The sequence below is a fragment of the Neophocaena asiaeorientalis genome, unplaced genomic scaffold, assembly GCF_003031525.2.
Source record: "Neophocaena asiaeorientalis asiaeorientalis breed wild unplaced genomic scaffold, Neophocaena_asiaeorientalis_V1.1 scaffold22, whole genome shotgun sequence".
Taxonomy (NCBI): Eukaryota; Metazoa; Chordata; class Mammalia; order Artiodactyla; family Phocoenidae; genus Neophocaena; species Neophocaena asiaeorientalis.
The window spans coordinates 509,295-526,825 of NW_020174422.1; the positions used below are offsets into that span (position 1 = coordinate 509,295).

The 17,531-nt window shown below is 55.6% G+C and overlaps 1 protein-coding gene across 1 annotated transcript in view; it reads right to left on the bottom strand.

Annotated features, from left to right (window-relative positions):
- Positions 1–17,531, bottom strand: part of ADCY5 (adenylate cyclase 5) — a 151,825-nt gene that overhangs the window by 43,618 nt on the left and 90,676 nt on the right. Inside the window, 4 exon segments of the mRNA XM_024756489.1 lie at positions 1–131; positions 1,006–1,164; positions 3,181–3,308; positions 4,832–4,943. The exon segment at positions 1–131 is cut by the window's left edge and continues 3 nt beyond it. Coding sequence (XP_024612257.1) covers positions 1–131; positions 1,006–1,164; positions 3,181–3,308; positions 4,832–4,943 — 530 coding nt within the window.

Below are 17,531 nucleotides of genomic sequence, written 5' to 3' on the forward strand. Positions count from 1 at the left end.
TGCAGTGCAGGATGAGGAAGGTCTCGATACTGTGCTCTTTGAGGTAGGCGTTGCGCTCGCCCCCACCGCCCGGCTCCACTTCGTAGTCGCCGTTCAGGTAGTTGAGTGTGGCCTTGGTGATGTGGATGCGTCTACGGGTAGGGGCGGGAAGCAGGGAGAGGAGGGCAGCAGACGTGAATGCAGAACCCCCGCTCCCATGCAGAACCAAACTGTGAGCGACTCGGTCAGCATTTGAATCCCAGGGCCCCAAACTCTGACTCAAATGCTAACCCCTACCTGGATCTCTCAATGGACTATCCCTCCAACCTCATCAGGATGGCAAGGTGGGCCCCTCACCAGCTCGTGTTCGCCGAGACCACACCGCATCACCTCGGCACCACGTTATTACGGTGACGTAACACATCGGCCTGCCGGGAGAGCACGGCCTCCCGTCTCGCAAACTTTGCAAACCTGCTCAGGAGCCAGCAGTGGCTCCTGCTGACTGCAGGACTGCGTCCAAATGCCCCAGCCTGGCATGCACGTCCTTAACACAGGCACTGTTTCCTCCCACTGGTTCCTAAAAGGCCATCTGCTCTACTTGCGTTCCCCGAAGTACTGTGTTTTCCTCTGCCTGTGCCCGTCCTCAGCCTGGCAGCTCCCCCGACCCTCACCTTCCTCACCTGCCCCCATCCTGCCCCGTCTGCCAGGCCAGCTGACCTTCCACCTCCTGGCCACCCCCGGAATTATCCCGGGGTCCTCCCTCCTCTAGAAGCCTACCCTGACCTCCTGTGTCTCACGACAGGCCGCCAGGTTCTGTGTAAATATCTTCTGGGTAAAGACTGGGTAAGGTTGGGGCCACGCTCCCTACAAGTTGCCATGTGTGGCGTCAGTGCTTGGTTACTAGAGGGATTCCACTTAAATTCTGCCAACCCCAGGGCTGCAGCTACCAGGTCCTGCCCACCCTAGCCCTTTCCCCATGACAGCCACCTGGGTGGGCCGGGCGGGAAGCTGCCCTCACTCACTCACCCCGCCTTGCCTCCAGCCTCCATGTGGTTGGCCAGCGTGACATCGTTAGACCAGACGTCGAACTGCCACTTCCTGAGGCCAAGGACGCCACAGTGCACTCGCCCGCTGTGGATTCCCACACGCATGTTCACGTTGACACCTGTCACCTCCCGGACCAGCCTAGGGATGGAGTAGGGGTAAGGCCGGGAGGGGGTCAGGGCCAGGCACAGAGAGGTCAGGGTGCGTGAGAAGGTGCAGGGGTCAAAGAGTCATTTCTCTCCAGGCCAGCCCAAATCCAGAGTCTGAGACTGTGCATCCTGAAGGGCAGGGCTGGGCCCTGGTGCCCAGGGGCTGAGGGTTGCGAGAGGCGCTGCTTCCCATCTTGCCCGCAAGGTGGCGCAGTGCCTCACACTACGTCCCAGGCCCACTGCTTCTCCCCAGCTAGGGCACCTGAGCCAGCGCTACCCTCAGTCAATAATTAAGTTGTTCTGAAAATGCAAGCGCACGTTAGTGCCGATTTGAGTCGACAGGAAAGTTATAGTCACTCCAAACCCCACTCATATAATTCTCGGATTTACCCATTGCTGCTTCTTCGACATTAGCAGGATAATGGAGAAAAAGAGAACACAGGCCCTGCCCAGGAAAGATAGGGGAGCTGGGGCAGGGGCAGGGGACCAGGGGTGCTCCACGTGCTAGAAGACAACGCCAACCCCATCACATGCACCACGCACGCATTCGGGGCGGGCCGCCTGTAGGAGGGGGAGTGGGATGGAAGCTCTACAGCTCTGGGTATGTGTCTGGGGCCCGGGGTCTGTGGAAAAGGGAGCCGGTGCTCTGGGGGGAGGGTCACAGTGTGCACTTCTTAGGGACCTGGACCCTCCTTGGCTCCCTGGGGATGGACCCACTCAGCCAGCCATGGGGCCGGCGGTCCGACTTGGCCTGGTGGGCAGGACTACCACGTGGGCTCCAGCTCTCACCCCACCCCACCACTGAGAGGCTGACACCTACCACAGGGAATATTTATGTCATCCACGTATTTCTCTCGTCCTGGGATCAACTCTGCAAATACCTCTGCTGGAGCTGTGCCTTCCATCCACAGGGCCTCTGGCCACTGGCTTAGGTTGATATCTCTCATTCTACCTTTTTGGCTTCACTCCAAGGCCACCTTCTTCATGAAGCCTTTCTGGGTCCTCCCAGTGAAATCAACTGCCCCCTCCTGGCCCCTCCCACCGCAGTTTGCCTCTCTTACCTGATGGTGTCCACTGGGCATGCCTGGTATCAGAGCAACGGGAGTCCTGGCCCCTCAACAGGCTCTGTGCTTCCGGGCAAGGGACCCCCTGTCTAGCCCGGGCACACAGGGGCACTCGGCAAACACTGCCGAAAGGAACTGAGCCAAACAGGATGGACCCGGCCACCTTCTGGGCCAGTTACTCTGACCTCTGACCTTGCCCACTGTGGTTTTTCCTTTGCCCCACCCAGTCTACTTCTAAAGCTCAGTTTTGGAACCTGGACGCAGTCTCTGGCCTACTCCCTTGGCTGACCTGTAAGCTTGGCTTGTCCATGTTGCTTAATGACTGAGGCTCCTTCTGTGGTCAGCAGTGACCAAGAGTCGGCCAATGATCCTGGCTGCTATTGCTGGCAGGGAGGATGGATTTTCTTAAATGGGAACACCTGTGTTTGCATCCACCTGCCTAGCAGTATTACCCTGGGGAGCCGTTTAGCCCCTGTGAGCCCAACCTTTCTCATCTGTGAAGAAATGGGACTGGTGACTTCTACCCCTGGCTGGGTGGCTGTGAGAAGACATGAGGCCTGGAGTGCAAGGCCCTGCCATGGCACAGGGTACAGCACAGCTGCCAGCCAGTCCTCCTTTCCTGGAGGGCTGGCTCCATACCTCCTGCTGCCCTGGAGTCTGCAAAGCCCTCCCTTCTTCCAGGACATGTCCCTCTGTGCAGAGCTTCCCAGGCTGCTGTGAGCACAGGAGCCTGGGAGAAGGCTCAGAGCCTGGAGGTATGAATCAACCCTCCGGTGTGGCCAGGGTCCTTGGGAGGTGGCTTTGCCCCACTATTTCCCTGCTTCCATCAGTCCAACATGAGTCAGTTCTCGGGATATGGGACAGTCCCCCTGCAGGCGGATGGTCCCACTGGAGATGGACAGTGTCCCCACAGGTGGGCAGTCACCCTGGAGACGGGCACTTACGAGATGGCCTCAATCATGTCCATGCCCATCTCCACGCAGCAGTGGGCATGGTCAGCCCTGGCTTCAGGCAGCCCTGAGACGCAGTAATAACAATCTCCCAGGATCTTAATACGTAAACAGTGATTCTCCTGGAAAGCAAATTAATTTTAAAAATTAAAAATAGTAGGAAAGAGAAGTGGGAGGGAAAGAAACAGGAAGCAAACAGATTCACCCCATGCCTGGAATAACTTGCCTTTTAGGGCAGCGAGCACAGACCCAGTGCCGGCATGAGGTGTGGCCCCAGCCTGGGGATAGGCTTATCGGGAGCCGTGGGGGACGGAGGACAGGCTGAGCCGCGCTCGGGAAGCATTCCAGCCACCCCAGGCTCAGGAACTCACACTTTTGGCCACAGCTGAGGCCCAAGAAGAATAGAGCTGGTCCAATGTGGCAGCAAATGGGGCAGACTCAACAGTGTGAGAGGCCCCGAGCTGAGAGTGAGGGGCCCATCCCACCCCCAGCCCTGCGACATGCTCCGACTCTTGGCCTACGGTTCTACTAACAGTTTTATGACTCTCCTTTTATGAAAAGACTGAAGCAGAAGTGAGATTTAACCAAAGCTCGCCTGACCCCCAGCCTGAGATTTTTATCCAAGACAGTTCTGCTAAGCCAGCAAGCACGTGCGTGCTAAGACAGCCATAGAGCGGAAGCACCCGCCCGCTGCAGGGTCACCCCTCGGGCCACAACCAATGCATAACTGGGATTGAGATGGACTGTCATTAATCACCAATTCTGAGCTGTCCAAGTCTGCTTCCCAAAGGTTATTTCGTGAAGCTGGTATGCTGGGACCCAAGTATCTGTGTGCCCTGGACTCTCCTTTAAGGCCCTTCCAAAACCCAAGGGCCGAGCATGTCCCCGTTCACCTCGCCCACACTCGGTGATAAAATCAGTGAGGTGTGAGGCCCACCATCAATGCCCTTGGAGGCCCTTGGCACCGTCTCTCATCCATGATCTGCCTGGTGTCCTGTGGCGGCCCAGGGGACATGTCCACCTCTCGGTGGACATTGCAGTAAGTGGGCCCCGACATAGGACTCTCCAAAGGCACAGAGCATTGCTCAGAGCCACAAAGGCTGGGAAAGGACGGCAGAGTATAATATAGCAGGGACTAACGAACGTGTGTCCTTCACCACTCCATGCCCGGGGCTGGGGGGGTGGGGTCACTTCCAATCTGTCCCAACGTGGAAGAGTCCTCTTTCCATAAGTCTCTTGGGTGACACACAGCTGTCTGCAGGCCAGCTGAGATTCAGGCTCATATTATTTTTTTTTAATCACTCTGGCCACCCTCATCAGCAACGTGGCTCTGTGGCACCGAATTTGCTCCTCCAAACACGAATTCCACAAATTCAGGGGTCAGGGCAGCATTTCCTGCAGGCCTCACCACCCCTTTCCACCGATGGAGGGCTTGTGACCGGTGACACTGTGAGCATCTCTGAGTGTGCGGCGGGGCTGACGTGAAGCGTGAGGACACGCAGCCACAGCCTGTACGGCCCCACCTCCCCAGTCCCCGATGGCGGACTCTGCAGCACCCTACCCCAGGCAGCCCAGATCAGGCCACCCTTCCGGCCCCGGCTCGGGCACACGGGGTCCCCAGGGCAGTGGGCAAAAGGTGACTCACTGCAGCCAGCTTGTCGAAGCGGGCGAAGAGCTCGTTGAGGGTCATGACGAGCTCCTGGGCAGTGCACTGGGACGCCAGGCTGGTGAAGCCCTCGATGTCAGCAAACAGGATGCTAGAGAGACAGGGGGCAAGACCCCCGTGAGGAAGGAAGGTCAGAGGGACGCAGCTGGGGCCACCCTCCGCTTTAGGAGGGCTGCCAGCCAGCAAGAGTCCCGGGAGCTCCAAACGGCTGCTGGGGAGGGGAGAGAGAGAGCTGACGCTGGTGGCTTCTCCCAGATGGTAGGGAAATGCCGGGCCAGCCCTCCTTTCTGTAACTCCCTGCACCCTCGCTCCCACCCAGGAGGAAACGGGGGCCGAGGCGCCTGAGGCCATGCCAACAGGGCCTGCTCCCCTCACCCTCAGCCACCTCTCAGGCCTGCCCCCCGTTTGACTCCTGAGCAGCCCCCTCAAGGTAGCTGGGTCCAGGAGAAGGGTCTTTGGTTCATCTTGTCTGGAAAGTGTTTCAGGCCCTAATGGCGGCCGTACAGAGGTCTCACTTCCCAAACCCATACACAGGGAATCCAACCCCAGGCCCTCCATACCGAGGGAGTCCTCTAGAAGAGCCAGAATAAAGAGGCCCAGGGAGGAGGGAGAGGAAGACACAGACAGCAAGTGTCTCTGGAAGCCCCCCAACTTGTCCTGCCGGCTCCTTCGGCCTCATCCCCGGGGCCCTCGGGTGCACCCGCTGGTCCCTGCATTGCTCGCTGTGATCTTTCATCTGTTCCCGAGACTGAACGTGTCTTCCTTTTCTTTCAAAACAGACTACCAGAGGTGAGGCCCCAGGGCCAGAATGTGTAAGGGCCCCAAGAGTTTTTTCTTAAAATGGACACAGAAATAAATGTACTAACTCTTGTGGGCTGAGATGCTCCTGGTGGCTGGGCACGGGGACTGGGGTTTCCGACCTGCCACCTCACTGAGCCCTCCAGGCAGCCCTGAAGGGGGGCCTGGTGTCCCCATCCCAAGATGAGGAGCCTTGGGGAAGAGCCACGGACGGTAGCTTGGGGGCTCTTCCCCACGGCCTCTGCTCTCTCCTCTGATCCACGCGGCTCCCGAGCCTCCAGACTGACGGTCTCGCTTCAAATTAGAGTGTAGAACTAAACATGCCTTGTCATTTTATTTGGAAAATGTGTGTTCATGCATTAAGCACATCTTTTCATCCTGCTGTCTGACATCCGGAGTCTTCCTGACCTGGGGAGCCTGCCTCTCCCAGGCCAGCCAGTTCCTAGAGACGGTCAACCACTCGCCTTGGAGTCCAGAGCCTCCCACCCCAGTCAGGTTCCCACACCTGGCCCACCACTCCCCTGCCCTACTCACCCCAGGGACAAGTGCCAGGTAACTCGGACAGTCCTACGCCTCAGAGCCCACCGACATTTTTCAAACTAGCCAATCCCAAGCCTGCTTGCCCTGCCTCACCCATTCCTTCCTGCAGAAACCTCAACAGAGGCTCTAGCCCACGTTTCCCCTCACGCTGCCTCCTCACTGACCCCTGTGCTTCCCCGGGCGCCCCCCAGCCCATGGCGTAACGCATCCTCTCCTCTCGGGACCTGTGAGTAACACACTAGCTTTTCAGTGGCAGCCGTCTCCTGATCTGCTGGTCTCACCGAACCTGGATAATAATAACACCTACGTTTCAAAATAGTTGGACATTGCTCTAAGCACTTTACATGTGTGAACTCATTTAAGCCTCACAACCACCCTTTGAGGTTGGAATCCTTTTCGAGGTAAGAAAACTGAGGCACAGAGAGGTCGAGTCACCTGCCCAAGGCCACACAGGCTCGTGTGGGTCCACAATCCAGGAGTTAAGCCAATAAGTACTATGCTGTCTGTTGGCCCCATAGTCATCTTAAATGAGTAAAAGCACAGTTCACTGGTCTGGCATTGTATACGGGGCAGAGGGAGGTGGAGGGACAGGTGTGGGCTGCCGTAGGCGGGCAAGTACAGGACTCCATCGTGAGGGGACATGCTCTGCACCAGCTTACACGAGGGGAAGTGGGAGCGCATCTCGGGGCTTGGGCTAGGCAAGTACAAGAAAAGTACAGGAGGGCAGCCCCCAGGCCCCGAGCCCAGTGCTGTTTCCCGGCTCCGAGGCTCCTCTGGCCACCCTGACCCCAGTTCAGACCAGCAGACAAGTGCAGGAGGAAAGCCAAAGAGGGTGGGAGAAATGGGGGAGCTGGCAAGAGAGGAGACAAATGAGGGGGACGGAAGGAAAGGTAAGGAGGAGGAGCCGAGAGGAGAGACTGTCAGCCCACAGGACTCAGAAATCAGACAAGCTGCTCCAGAGTGGCAGCCTCGGGGCCGGGGCTCAGAAGATGAAAGGGAGCCGGAGCCCCCATCAGGCTTTTTTTTTTTTTTTTTTTGCGGTACGCGGGCCTCTCACTGTTGTGGCCTCTCCCGTTGCAGAGCACAGGCTCCGGACGCACAGGCTCAGCGGCCATGGCTCACGGGCCCAGCCACTCCGCGGCATGTGGGATCCTCTGGGCCTGGGGCACGAACCCATGTCCTGTGCATTGGCAGGCAGACTCCTAACCATTGCGCCACCAGGGAAGCCCCCCCCATCAGGCTTTGATGCCTGGTGTCTGGCAGACAGGCTCAGCACCCCGCCCGGGGGCGTCTGTGAGCATCCACACTGCTGAGAGAGAAGCACGTGAAGGGAAGTGGCCATGCTCCAGATGCTGACCCCGGCCCCCAAGGAAGTTCAGACCCCTAGCCCAGCCCACCTGCCACCTCCCTGGCTCTCAGTCTCTCAGAAGCCCCACCCCACCCGGGAAGAAGGGAAAGGTCTCTCCTGGTCTACGTGAAAGCACCATGACATAGTTGTTCTGGAAATTCTTCTTTTAACTCTTAGATAATCAAAGCCAAGGGGAGTTGGGGTCAAGAGAGCTGCTCCAGAGTCAAGAACACCTTTAATAAGTGTCAGTATTTCGAATGTAAAGCCGCAGACACCAGGCCCAGCAGCCGTTCCACACTGGGCCCCAGGCTACAGAACAGAAGCCTGGCTTTGGGGGCTGATGAGACACCCCCCCACCATGGTGGGAAGGAAAAAAATCTCCAAACCCGGCAGAGGCAGGAACGCTACTGGGCAGGGTGACCCACAGCACCAAGCCAAGGAGAAGAGGGAAGGAGGAAAAGAACGGGCCGCCCCTAGAAGCACTAGGCAGACGTGTGTGGACCAGGGCTCGGGGGCCTCGCTTCACTGAGCCCTGAGCCCTGCAGCTGCTTGAGCTCACCTAGCCACTCAGCCAGGATGGCCTCTGCCTGCCACGTGTGGACATGGGCAGGCCTGCAACCCTTCTCCTTCTCCACAGGGACCTGGCTGGGCCTAGGAGAGCACTTTCTCCACTGCAGCTTTCATCTGCTAGACCAGTGGTTCTCAGAGCTGGTGTCCATCAGAATGCCCCTGGAGCTTTTATATGGATAAGTCCCGGAGCCCCATCCCCAGAGATTCGGACTTCATCGGCCTGGGGTGGGGCTCTGCTACTGACTGGTTTTGTTCTGTTCTGTTTTGTTTTGTTTTATTGTAATCTTCCCTGGTGATTCTAATACGCAGCCAGGGTTGAGAACCAGGGTACTGGTTTAAATGTCACCTTCTCAAGGCTTCCTCCACGCTATTTAAATCTACAACCCCTCCCATATGTCTAAGTCCCTTGTCTACTGTACTTTTCTCCATTGCACTTTTCACCATTTAATATATTATTGTTGTTGTTATTTATTATCATGCTCCTGTCTGCCTCTCCCCACTAGAATGTAGTCTTTGAAGGAGTTCTTTTGTTTTTGGCTGCATTGGGTCTTCGTTGCTGTGCACGGGCTTTCTCTAGTTGCGGCGAGCGGAGGCTACTCTTCGTCGTGCTACTCTTCGTTGCGGTGCGTAGGCTTCTCATTGCGGTGGCTTCTCGTTGCAGAGCACAGATTCTAGGCACGCGGGCTTCAGTAGTTGTGGCATGTGGGCTCAACAGTTATGGATTGCGGGCTCTAGAGCGCAGGTTCAGTAGTTGTGGCTCTGCAGCATGTGGGATCTTCCCGGACCAGGGCTTGAACCCGTGTCCCCTGCATTGGCAGGCAGATTCTTAACCACTGCGCCACCAGGGAAGTCCTGAAGTAGGGATTTAGTCTATTTCTTTCAATACCACATCCCGGCCCCTAGTACAATGTCTGGCACACAGAGGAACTGCTCAATACACAGCACATAGTAGGTGCCTTTTAGTTTCCTAGGGCTGCTATAGCAAAGTACCACAAGCTGGGTCGCTTAAGACAACAGAAATTTATTCTGTCCCAGTCCTGGAGGCTGGAAGTCTGAAGTCAAGGTGTTGGCAGAGCCACGCTCCTCTGCAACTCTGGGTAGAACCCCTCCTTTCTTCTTCCTGCCTCCAGTGGTGGCTGTCAATCCTGGTGCTCCTCACCTTGCAGCTGTGTCACTCCAACCTGTCTCTGTCCTCATAAGGCGTTGTCCATGCGTATCTGTGTCTTTACATGGCATTTTCCTCTTCCTATAAGGCATTTTCCTCTTCCTACATGGCATTTTCCTCTTCCACTTATATTGGATTAGGGGCCCACCCTCTCCAGCATGACCTCATCTTAACTTGATTTCATCCACAAAGACCCTATTTCCAAATAAGGTCACATTCACAGATACGAGGGGTTAGCACTTCAACGGATCTTTTAGGAGGGCACAGTTCAACCCACACAGTGTCTAATATATATTTGTTGAATGGAAGAGAATATTCATAGTGTAAAGCAAGGAAGAGGCAGGACCAGTAACTCTAGTAGCTCTTCCTTCTACTCCACTGGGCCTCTTGAGGTCCCAAGCACGTTATCTGAGACACGAGTGTGGGGAGCCCCGGGCCTGGCACCCAGCAGATATCCAGCAGTGTTCACGGAACAAACGGTAGAATAGTGATGGAGGCCAGGCATCTTCCTGGTCTGTGCCAGAGGACATCGGAAACAACATCCGTGTGGACGGGACTTCCAGGTGCCTTAGAAAGCCTGACCCTCCGGGACTTCCCAGGTGGTGCAGTGGTTAAGAATCTGCCTCCCAAAGAAGGGGACACGGGTTCGAACACTGGTCCGGGAAGATCCCACATGCCGCAGAGCAACTAAGCCTGTGGGCCACAACTACTGAGCCTGCGCTCTAGAGCGTGTGAGCCACAACTACTGAGCCTGCGTGCCACAACCACTGAAGCCCGCGCGCCTAGAGCCCATGCTCCGCAGCAAGAGAAGCCACTGCAATGAGAAGCCCGCGCACTGCAACGGAGAGTAGCTCCCGCTCGCCACAACTAGAGAAAGCCCGCGCACAGCAACGAAGACCCAGTGCAGCCAAAAAATAAATTAATTAATTAAAATTTAAAAAGAAAACAAAAAGAAAGGCTGACCCTCCCTCCAATCTGCTGGGACCTATTCTTCCGTAAGAGAAGTTCTTTCGACAGCTGCTGAGGAATCAGGGAGGGGCAGGTTGCTGGTTCCCTTCCTTCAGGTGGTGTGACAGCAACCAGCAGCCAGGGAGCAGGTTGCTCCAAGCAAGGCTTCTAGCTGGTGCGGAGCTGGGACAGGTCCCACGTCTGAGCCCTGCAGCCTCTGCTCCACGCTGGTGGAGACTCTGCCACCTCCACATTCCCCCACCTCCTGCCACAGGCAAAGTCACCCTCCTCTGCCTCCTCGGGGGAGGATTCTGCTGCGTGTCTGTCACTTCTGGAGGCTCCTCTGTTTTACGAGGTTTACCCAACGGCAGGCTGTCTGTTCTGCTGGCCAACAATGCCCGATCCGCTCCTTGGTAATTCCGAAGGCCATTTTACAACAGCGCGGGGCCCAGACACGTGGCACAGTAGTAACTCATCGATTAGCTCCCACTTGAGAGCTTGTCTTGGCAACGTGATCGGGCCCTCGTGGTGGGTCTGCGGAAGCTGGGTAGGCCCGCTCCGGCTGTGCGCTCCTCCCTAATTGCCTGCCGTCCATCACTCATGGTCGCCTGCATTCTGTTCCAGAGGCAGGAGCGGGCAGGCTCTTCATCCCAATTACCACAACAGGCCCTTCAGCTCTGTCACAGCTTCAGCTCAGCCTTCCCATGTGCAGTTTTGGTTAAGTGCCTTTCCTCACTGTTGCTCCCTCTCACTGCCAACAGGCTCTAGGACTTATGCAACTGCCGGCATCTGATCCCGTTCCTGTGCAGAGCCACATTCCATAGCATCTCTGAACAGCCAGGAGCTAGGGGCCTGGGCGGGCAGCAGCATGAGGGCCCGTCTGAACTCCAGCACTCCCTGCCTGGCACGGAGAGGGAACTTGAGAAATGCCAAGAAGCAAGCCATCCGTCCAGGTGGGACCAGGAAGAGCAGGGGCCTGGGGAAACAGAGGTCATGCGGTGGGGCCGGGAAGGGAGCATGGCAAGGTCTCAGCCCAACTCCTGGGACTGTGGGCCCAGAAGGAGAGGAAGGTTCTGGGGAAGCAGGGCAGGAAGTGCCCTGGAGGCCCCCAGTGTGTAGCTTGGGGAAGCCCAGCCACAAGCCAGGGGTCTCTTCTGGACCAAGAGAGTCCAGGGTCAGCATCGCTCCATTTGCTCCAAGCCCCACCACCCAGAAAGCCGCCCAGGTCCATGCTCCTTGTAAGATAAAGGAGGGTCAATGGGCCTCTGCCATGCCCTAGGTAAGCAACACAATCAGGTGTGGTCCTATTACCACCCGGCTGAGAATGGGCTCCAGATGACTGGGCATTTTCTGAGGGGTGGTGGAAAACGATCAGCAGGGCATCTGAACTGGGAGCAGCCAGAGGACCATCTGAGGACACAGGCTGCGAGAGGCAAAGGGGGAAAGCCAGCGAGAGGATGCTGAACGCACTGGGTGGTGGCACACATCCACCTACAGGGAGAATCTGCCCTGGGACAGCCGTGCCCTCTCCACTCCCACAGAGACAGGACACCTTCCTTCAGGAAGCAGAGGGTTCTGTGACAAGCCTGACCACCAGGACCAGGTCCAGGGGGTCTGGGATCAAGGTATGTCCTGGGATCCCCACTGCCGGCCTCAGGGCCTCCTGCAGACCCCATTCCAACGCCCCAGAGCCTCGCTCTTATTTCTGTCCACCAAATCCTACTCCCCCCACCCAGACAATGAAGCCTCCACGGCACTTGCAGGCTTTCAGTTTCCAGAGTCTGGGGAGAACTGGGGAAATGCTTCCTAAAGGAGAAACACTGAAGGGAGGGGAACTGCCCCAGAACCAAGCCGTAGTCGGGACCTCTCAGTGGTGAGAAGATGGGTGCTTTTGATTTTCTTCTCATGCTGCTCTTATTTTCCAAGTTTTCTATAAAGAACCTACATCCTTTGCATAATAAAGTGTTAATTTTTAAAAGATGGAAAATAAATCACATTCTTCTTTCAGGCCTTCTGAAAGAAGATTCTAACCCTTCCATCTTCACAATGCCTTCTTTGACTCACCCTGCCCGGAATCAGCCTTCCTGGGTCTGAATTCTTATTAGAATCAGAATCACAAGGCACAACTGATTCCAGCTGTTTCCAAGACAGCCTGACATGTTTAACTGGCCAGTGACCCTGTGCCCCGAATTCTCTCTCTTCTAGTTTCCCCCAGGGCCCCCCATTTTGAGTCCAGAGCGGTGCTGGCTCCATTCCCCACTGATCCCCATTCTGTGTCCCAGGACAAACTCAGGTCTGTTGTCAAGACCCAATCCCAGGCAAGGATGTAAAGAAACTGGAACCTTTGTGCACTGCTGGTGCAGAGGTAAAATCGTGAACCACTACGGAAAACAGTATGGGGCTCTTCAAAAAGTTAGAAATAGAATTACCATAGGATATAGCAATTTCACTTCTAGGCATATACCCAAAAGTTTGAAAGCAGGGACTCAAGGAGATATTCGTACACCCGTGTTCAGAGCAGCACTGTTCACAACAGCCAAGAGATGGAAGAGACCCAAGTGTCCATCTATGGACGCACAGATAAACAAAATGTGGTAAATACATACAATGGAATATTATTCAGCCTTAAAACAGTAAGGAAAACATGATACATTCTATAACATGAGTGAACCTTGAAGACATTTAGTGAAATAAGCCAGACACAAAAGGACACATACTGTATGATCCCATTTAAATGTGGTACCTGGAAGTAGCCAAACACATAGAAAGTGGAATGGTGGTTGCCAGGGGCTGGGGGAAGTTGAGGAATGGGGAGTTAGTATTTAATGAGTAAAGAGTTTCAGTTCTGCAAGATGAAAAGGCTTCTGGAGACGGATGGTGGTGATGGTTGCACAGCAATACGAATGTTCTTAATGCCACTGAACTGCGCACTTAAAGTGGTTAAAATGGCACATTTGATACTATGTATATTTTACCACAACAAAAATAATTAGTTAATTGATTGACTGATTGAAAGAAAAGACCCAACCCCAGTGGCTCCAGCTGGGTCGTCAGCCACGTTCCCAGAGCACCAGGCTCAGCCCTACCTCACTGGTGAGGGCTGGATATTCCTTAAGGGGCAAGCATGGTGTCTTTTCCATCTACTCTTGAGTCATGTCTGGCACACAGTAGCAGCTCAATAAATGTTTGTGGAATGAATGAGAGGATAATATAAGACCACTTATATCTATAATTGATACAGAAGATGACAAGAAAAGAATACTTTTCTTAATATCAGGTTGGAGACAGGAAAGCTGCATGTTTGTGGGCCACACCTCTCGTCCATCCGCTGGCTGGGGACGTGGGGAGGGTAAACATTTTCAATCTGCGCCCACAGGGTGCACAATCCGCCCGCGGGTATCAGAGCACCGCAGACATTGCGGAGTGGTCATTATAATTCAGAACCATGCTGTAGCTGAGCCAGACGCCCGGAGTGACCTGGGGACTCAGCCAAGCCCTTGAAGGAGACAGGAGAGGAGCCGATAACCTTAAAAGGGGGAGGTTGGGGAGAGACAGGGAAAGAAGGGAAGGGCGGGGGAAGGGCAGCCCTCCCCAGACCCTGCTACACCCACCCTGTGCAGGGCGAAGGTGTAAGCTCACTTCCACCCCCGGGACAGCAGCTCCTCTGCCAGGACCCCAGCTCCAGCCCCACAGGGCTCCTGGGTCTCTGAGAATGAGGCTCTCATTCAAGCCAGTGAGTCAAGACTGCACCCCGCCCCGACCCGGCACTCCTTCAGCAGAGGACCAGCGCCCCCACCTGGAGGAGGTGGCCTTCTCTCCACCCCCACAGAGAGCAGAGTCTGGAATGATCCCACCATCTGCAACCTGTAAAACCTAAGGGCTCCAGCGTACTGGCCAATCAGGTACAGGTCTTCCTCATCCAGCAGGGACCCTTGCGGAAGCAGGGAACCCTTCAGTACCCTCTCAGGCCTGGCTGGGTGTTCCCTTCCTCCCGAAACCCCTGGGGTTACCTGACCTTGACTCTCACCTGGTAGCCTGCCCAGGAGCCTGCTCTGCTTCCGCAGGGCAAACAGTGTGCAGCCACCTCCTGGGCCTGGTGCTTTACACACTGAACGCTGTAGCTGCCCTACCCTTCCAGCACCCCGGCAAGAAGCCCCAGGGCCCCCCTCCTACAGGCTCTGCTCCTCAGTGACTGAGAGGTGGGTTGTCTAGCACTGCATTCTATCAGAATGGAAAGTCCGTGTCGCCAGGGCACTACCCCGCTCCCCATGTGACGCAACCCCAATTTACTAATTAACCTGTTGTTTGTGTGTCCTCCCAAACAGAAGAGGAGCTTCCCCATGACAGAGACGGTGTCCCCCCCCCAGCATTGCCAGCACGGTCCTGCCTCTGGCTAAGTGTCTGAGAGCACAGCTGGTGATTCCCAGCGATGGAGGTAGAGGTGAAACCTCTGCTGAATGGATGAATGGAAGGACATCACCATTCCCATGTCACAGATGAGGAAACCGAGGCTTAGACTAGGTGACCTGCCCAAGTGCCCACAGCTACTAAGTGGCAGAGCGGGGAGTGAACTAGCCTGCTCAACACAGACACTCATCTTCCTCCACAATGGTGACCTCTCGGCAGGGGTAACCCGGTGGCACCTGGGTTCTGGCTGCATCAGTACCTTTACTCTGCTCCCCCATGTGGTACGTTCTCTGGGTGTCCCTTCCTCCAACCCCCATCTCCCTCCCCTCAGAGCAGAGCACCAGGAGCCCCCAGCCCAGAACAGCCTCCGCTGACGTGTCCCGGAGGCCCTTGTCCCAGGAGTAGGGACAGCATGGCCCTCCTCTCACCCTGGCGCTGTGGCTGCAGCAGGGCCAGATGTCTGGGGGGAGGGGAGGGGAGGCAGGAGGGCTCTCAAGTCACAGGTCTGAATCCAGCCATGGCCCCAGCCCCAACTGAGCTGTCCAGCAAGAGGGGCTGAAACATCTCCACCCGACACATCAGACAGGAGAGGCATCTGGGGGGCTCCACGGGGGTCTTGCGGGTTCCTTGGCCTCTGGCCTGCCTCAACCCGCAGCCAGTGGTGGCCCAGCACCAGAGCATCCAACAGGCCCCCCGGAATCCTGAGAACTGTATACTGTGCAATGATCCTCCTCGGGGCCTGGGGAGAATGAGGCCACGGAAAGTGATGGGCACCTGTCTGTCCCCCTTCCCTGCCCAGGCCAAACTCTCTGGCCACCCATTAGTCTCTTCTCTCCCTTAGATCCAGGCCCAAACTGTCACACCTCAGAGTTGATTTATTTTTCTTGTGGCCTTGCTCTCAGTGGGGTTAGAGAACAGCATGTCATCACCCTGTCTAAATATTACAACTCCACAGAGAATTGACAAATGTGACTCATCACCCTTCCACTCCAGACTGAGAATCCCCAGGCCTTTCTTTGCTGATAGGAGTGTGGTAATAATCATAATGGTAACAGTAACAATAGCTGCTCCCAATTAGTGAACACTTGTTCTGTGCCAGATATTGTGCTAAGCGCTTTCCTCATATTATTTCATTTACTGTTTTTCTTTTTTTTTAAATAAATTTATTTATTTTATTTTTGGCTGCGTTGGGTCTTCATTGCTGCGCACGGGCTTTCTCTAGTTGCGGTAAGTGGGGGCTTCTCTTCGTTGAGAAGCACAGGCTCTAGGTGCTCAGGCTTCAGTACTTGTGGCTCGCGGGCTCTAGAGCACAGGCTCAGTACTTGTGGCGCACGGGCTTAGTTGCTGCGTGGCATGTGGGCTCTTCCTGGACCAGGGCTCGAACCTATGTCCACTGCATGGGCAGGCGGATTCTTAACCACTGCGCCACCAGGGAAGCCCTTCATTTCCTCTTTAACAGACCCTGTTAAGTAGGTACTTTTCCAATCCTATTATGCAGATGAGGAAACAGGTTCAGAGTGGCTCAATGCCTGTAACTTGCCCTGGCCACACAGCAGAGACATGAAGGGCCGCCTTGTCTAGGGCCCCAGGGCTAATCACTGGACCCTGAGCCAAGCCCCAAAGTGCATTTCTACGCTGTGATGTCATCCCTCCACCTACTACTCAACCCCCAACCCAAGCCAAAGGTTCAGCCCAAAACCAGAGACCAGAGCAAGCAATGCGTTTCCACCAAGAGCAGCACACGGAGGCTGATGAACAGGGAAGGGGCCCCAGCGGGATATTTGCATATGATTGCTTGCGGCTGGCCTCTGATGTGTACCAGCCACCCCTAGTCCTGGCAATTTCAGAGCCAGAATTATGTCTGTCCCCATGAAGATGATGGCATCTTAGCTTTTCTGTCCTTTCATCTCTTTCCTGATTGCTCTTATTGATCCTGAGCGCATTCTAGAACAGACAATCCCCACCCGCCATGGCTGGGGTCTGATTCTGATTCTTGCCGTGCCGATGCTCTAGCCACTCTTGTGATTCTTGTATTGACCCGAAGTCACAGCCTTTGTGGGAGTGGAGGGGTGAGGGGGTGTCACCCAGAGGGTGGGCCACTCCATAGGGCAGTCACTGCGGAAGAGGCCTGAGTCAGCCTCTCTGACCAAACCCTTTTGCTGGAGGGCTGTGGGCCCAAGAGCCAGCAACAGAGGGACAGGAAGTGAGACGAAGCCCCCCATTTGGGAGGACAGAGGGGTGAGAGGGCAAGGTACTGGGCAGAGATGCAGAGGAGGCCAGACGTGGCAGCTGTGCCAGCCAAGCCAGGCTGAGAACCTGTGCCTTGAACGCCAGACGGTTTCTGGGTGGGGAATTTTCTGGATTTCCTTTGGGTTCCACTTTTTAGTTCGGTAAATCTGCTGAAAGCTCTGCTGTGCTAAGAGCAATCAAGGAAAGCACCTTTCGTCCATGCTCTGCCTGGAACAGAGCAATGCCAGGGCCAGCGGCGTGGTGAAGACAGGACCAAGAGAGAAAATTCCAAAGGGCGGAGCTCAGGGGTTTGTATGTGTTGGGACAACTTGGCGGGTCACTCCTTCCCACCTGAACTTTGGACCTCTGGGACTTGTTCTGATAAACAAGGCTGTTTCTTTACATGTCCTAAGGTGAGGCCCCCCAGATTTGCGGGGCAGCCAGCAGGCAGGAAAGGCCCCGTGGCTCCTGAGTCACACACACGCAGGTGGGAAGCCAAACCTCTCTCCTCCTCTCCTCTGAGTCCCCTCTTCCCTGAGGGCTCCCCAGGCCTCCTTCCTACAGAGTCACCCACAAACCCCTTCTGCTGGCGTATAAAATAAATCTGTCAAGTAGTCAGACCAGGTAAAAACTCCAATACCAAAAAGCTTTCTGGGGGCGATTCCCTCACTTAA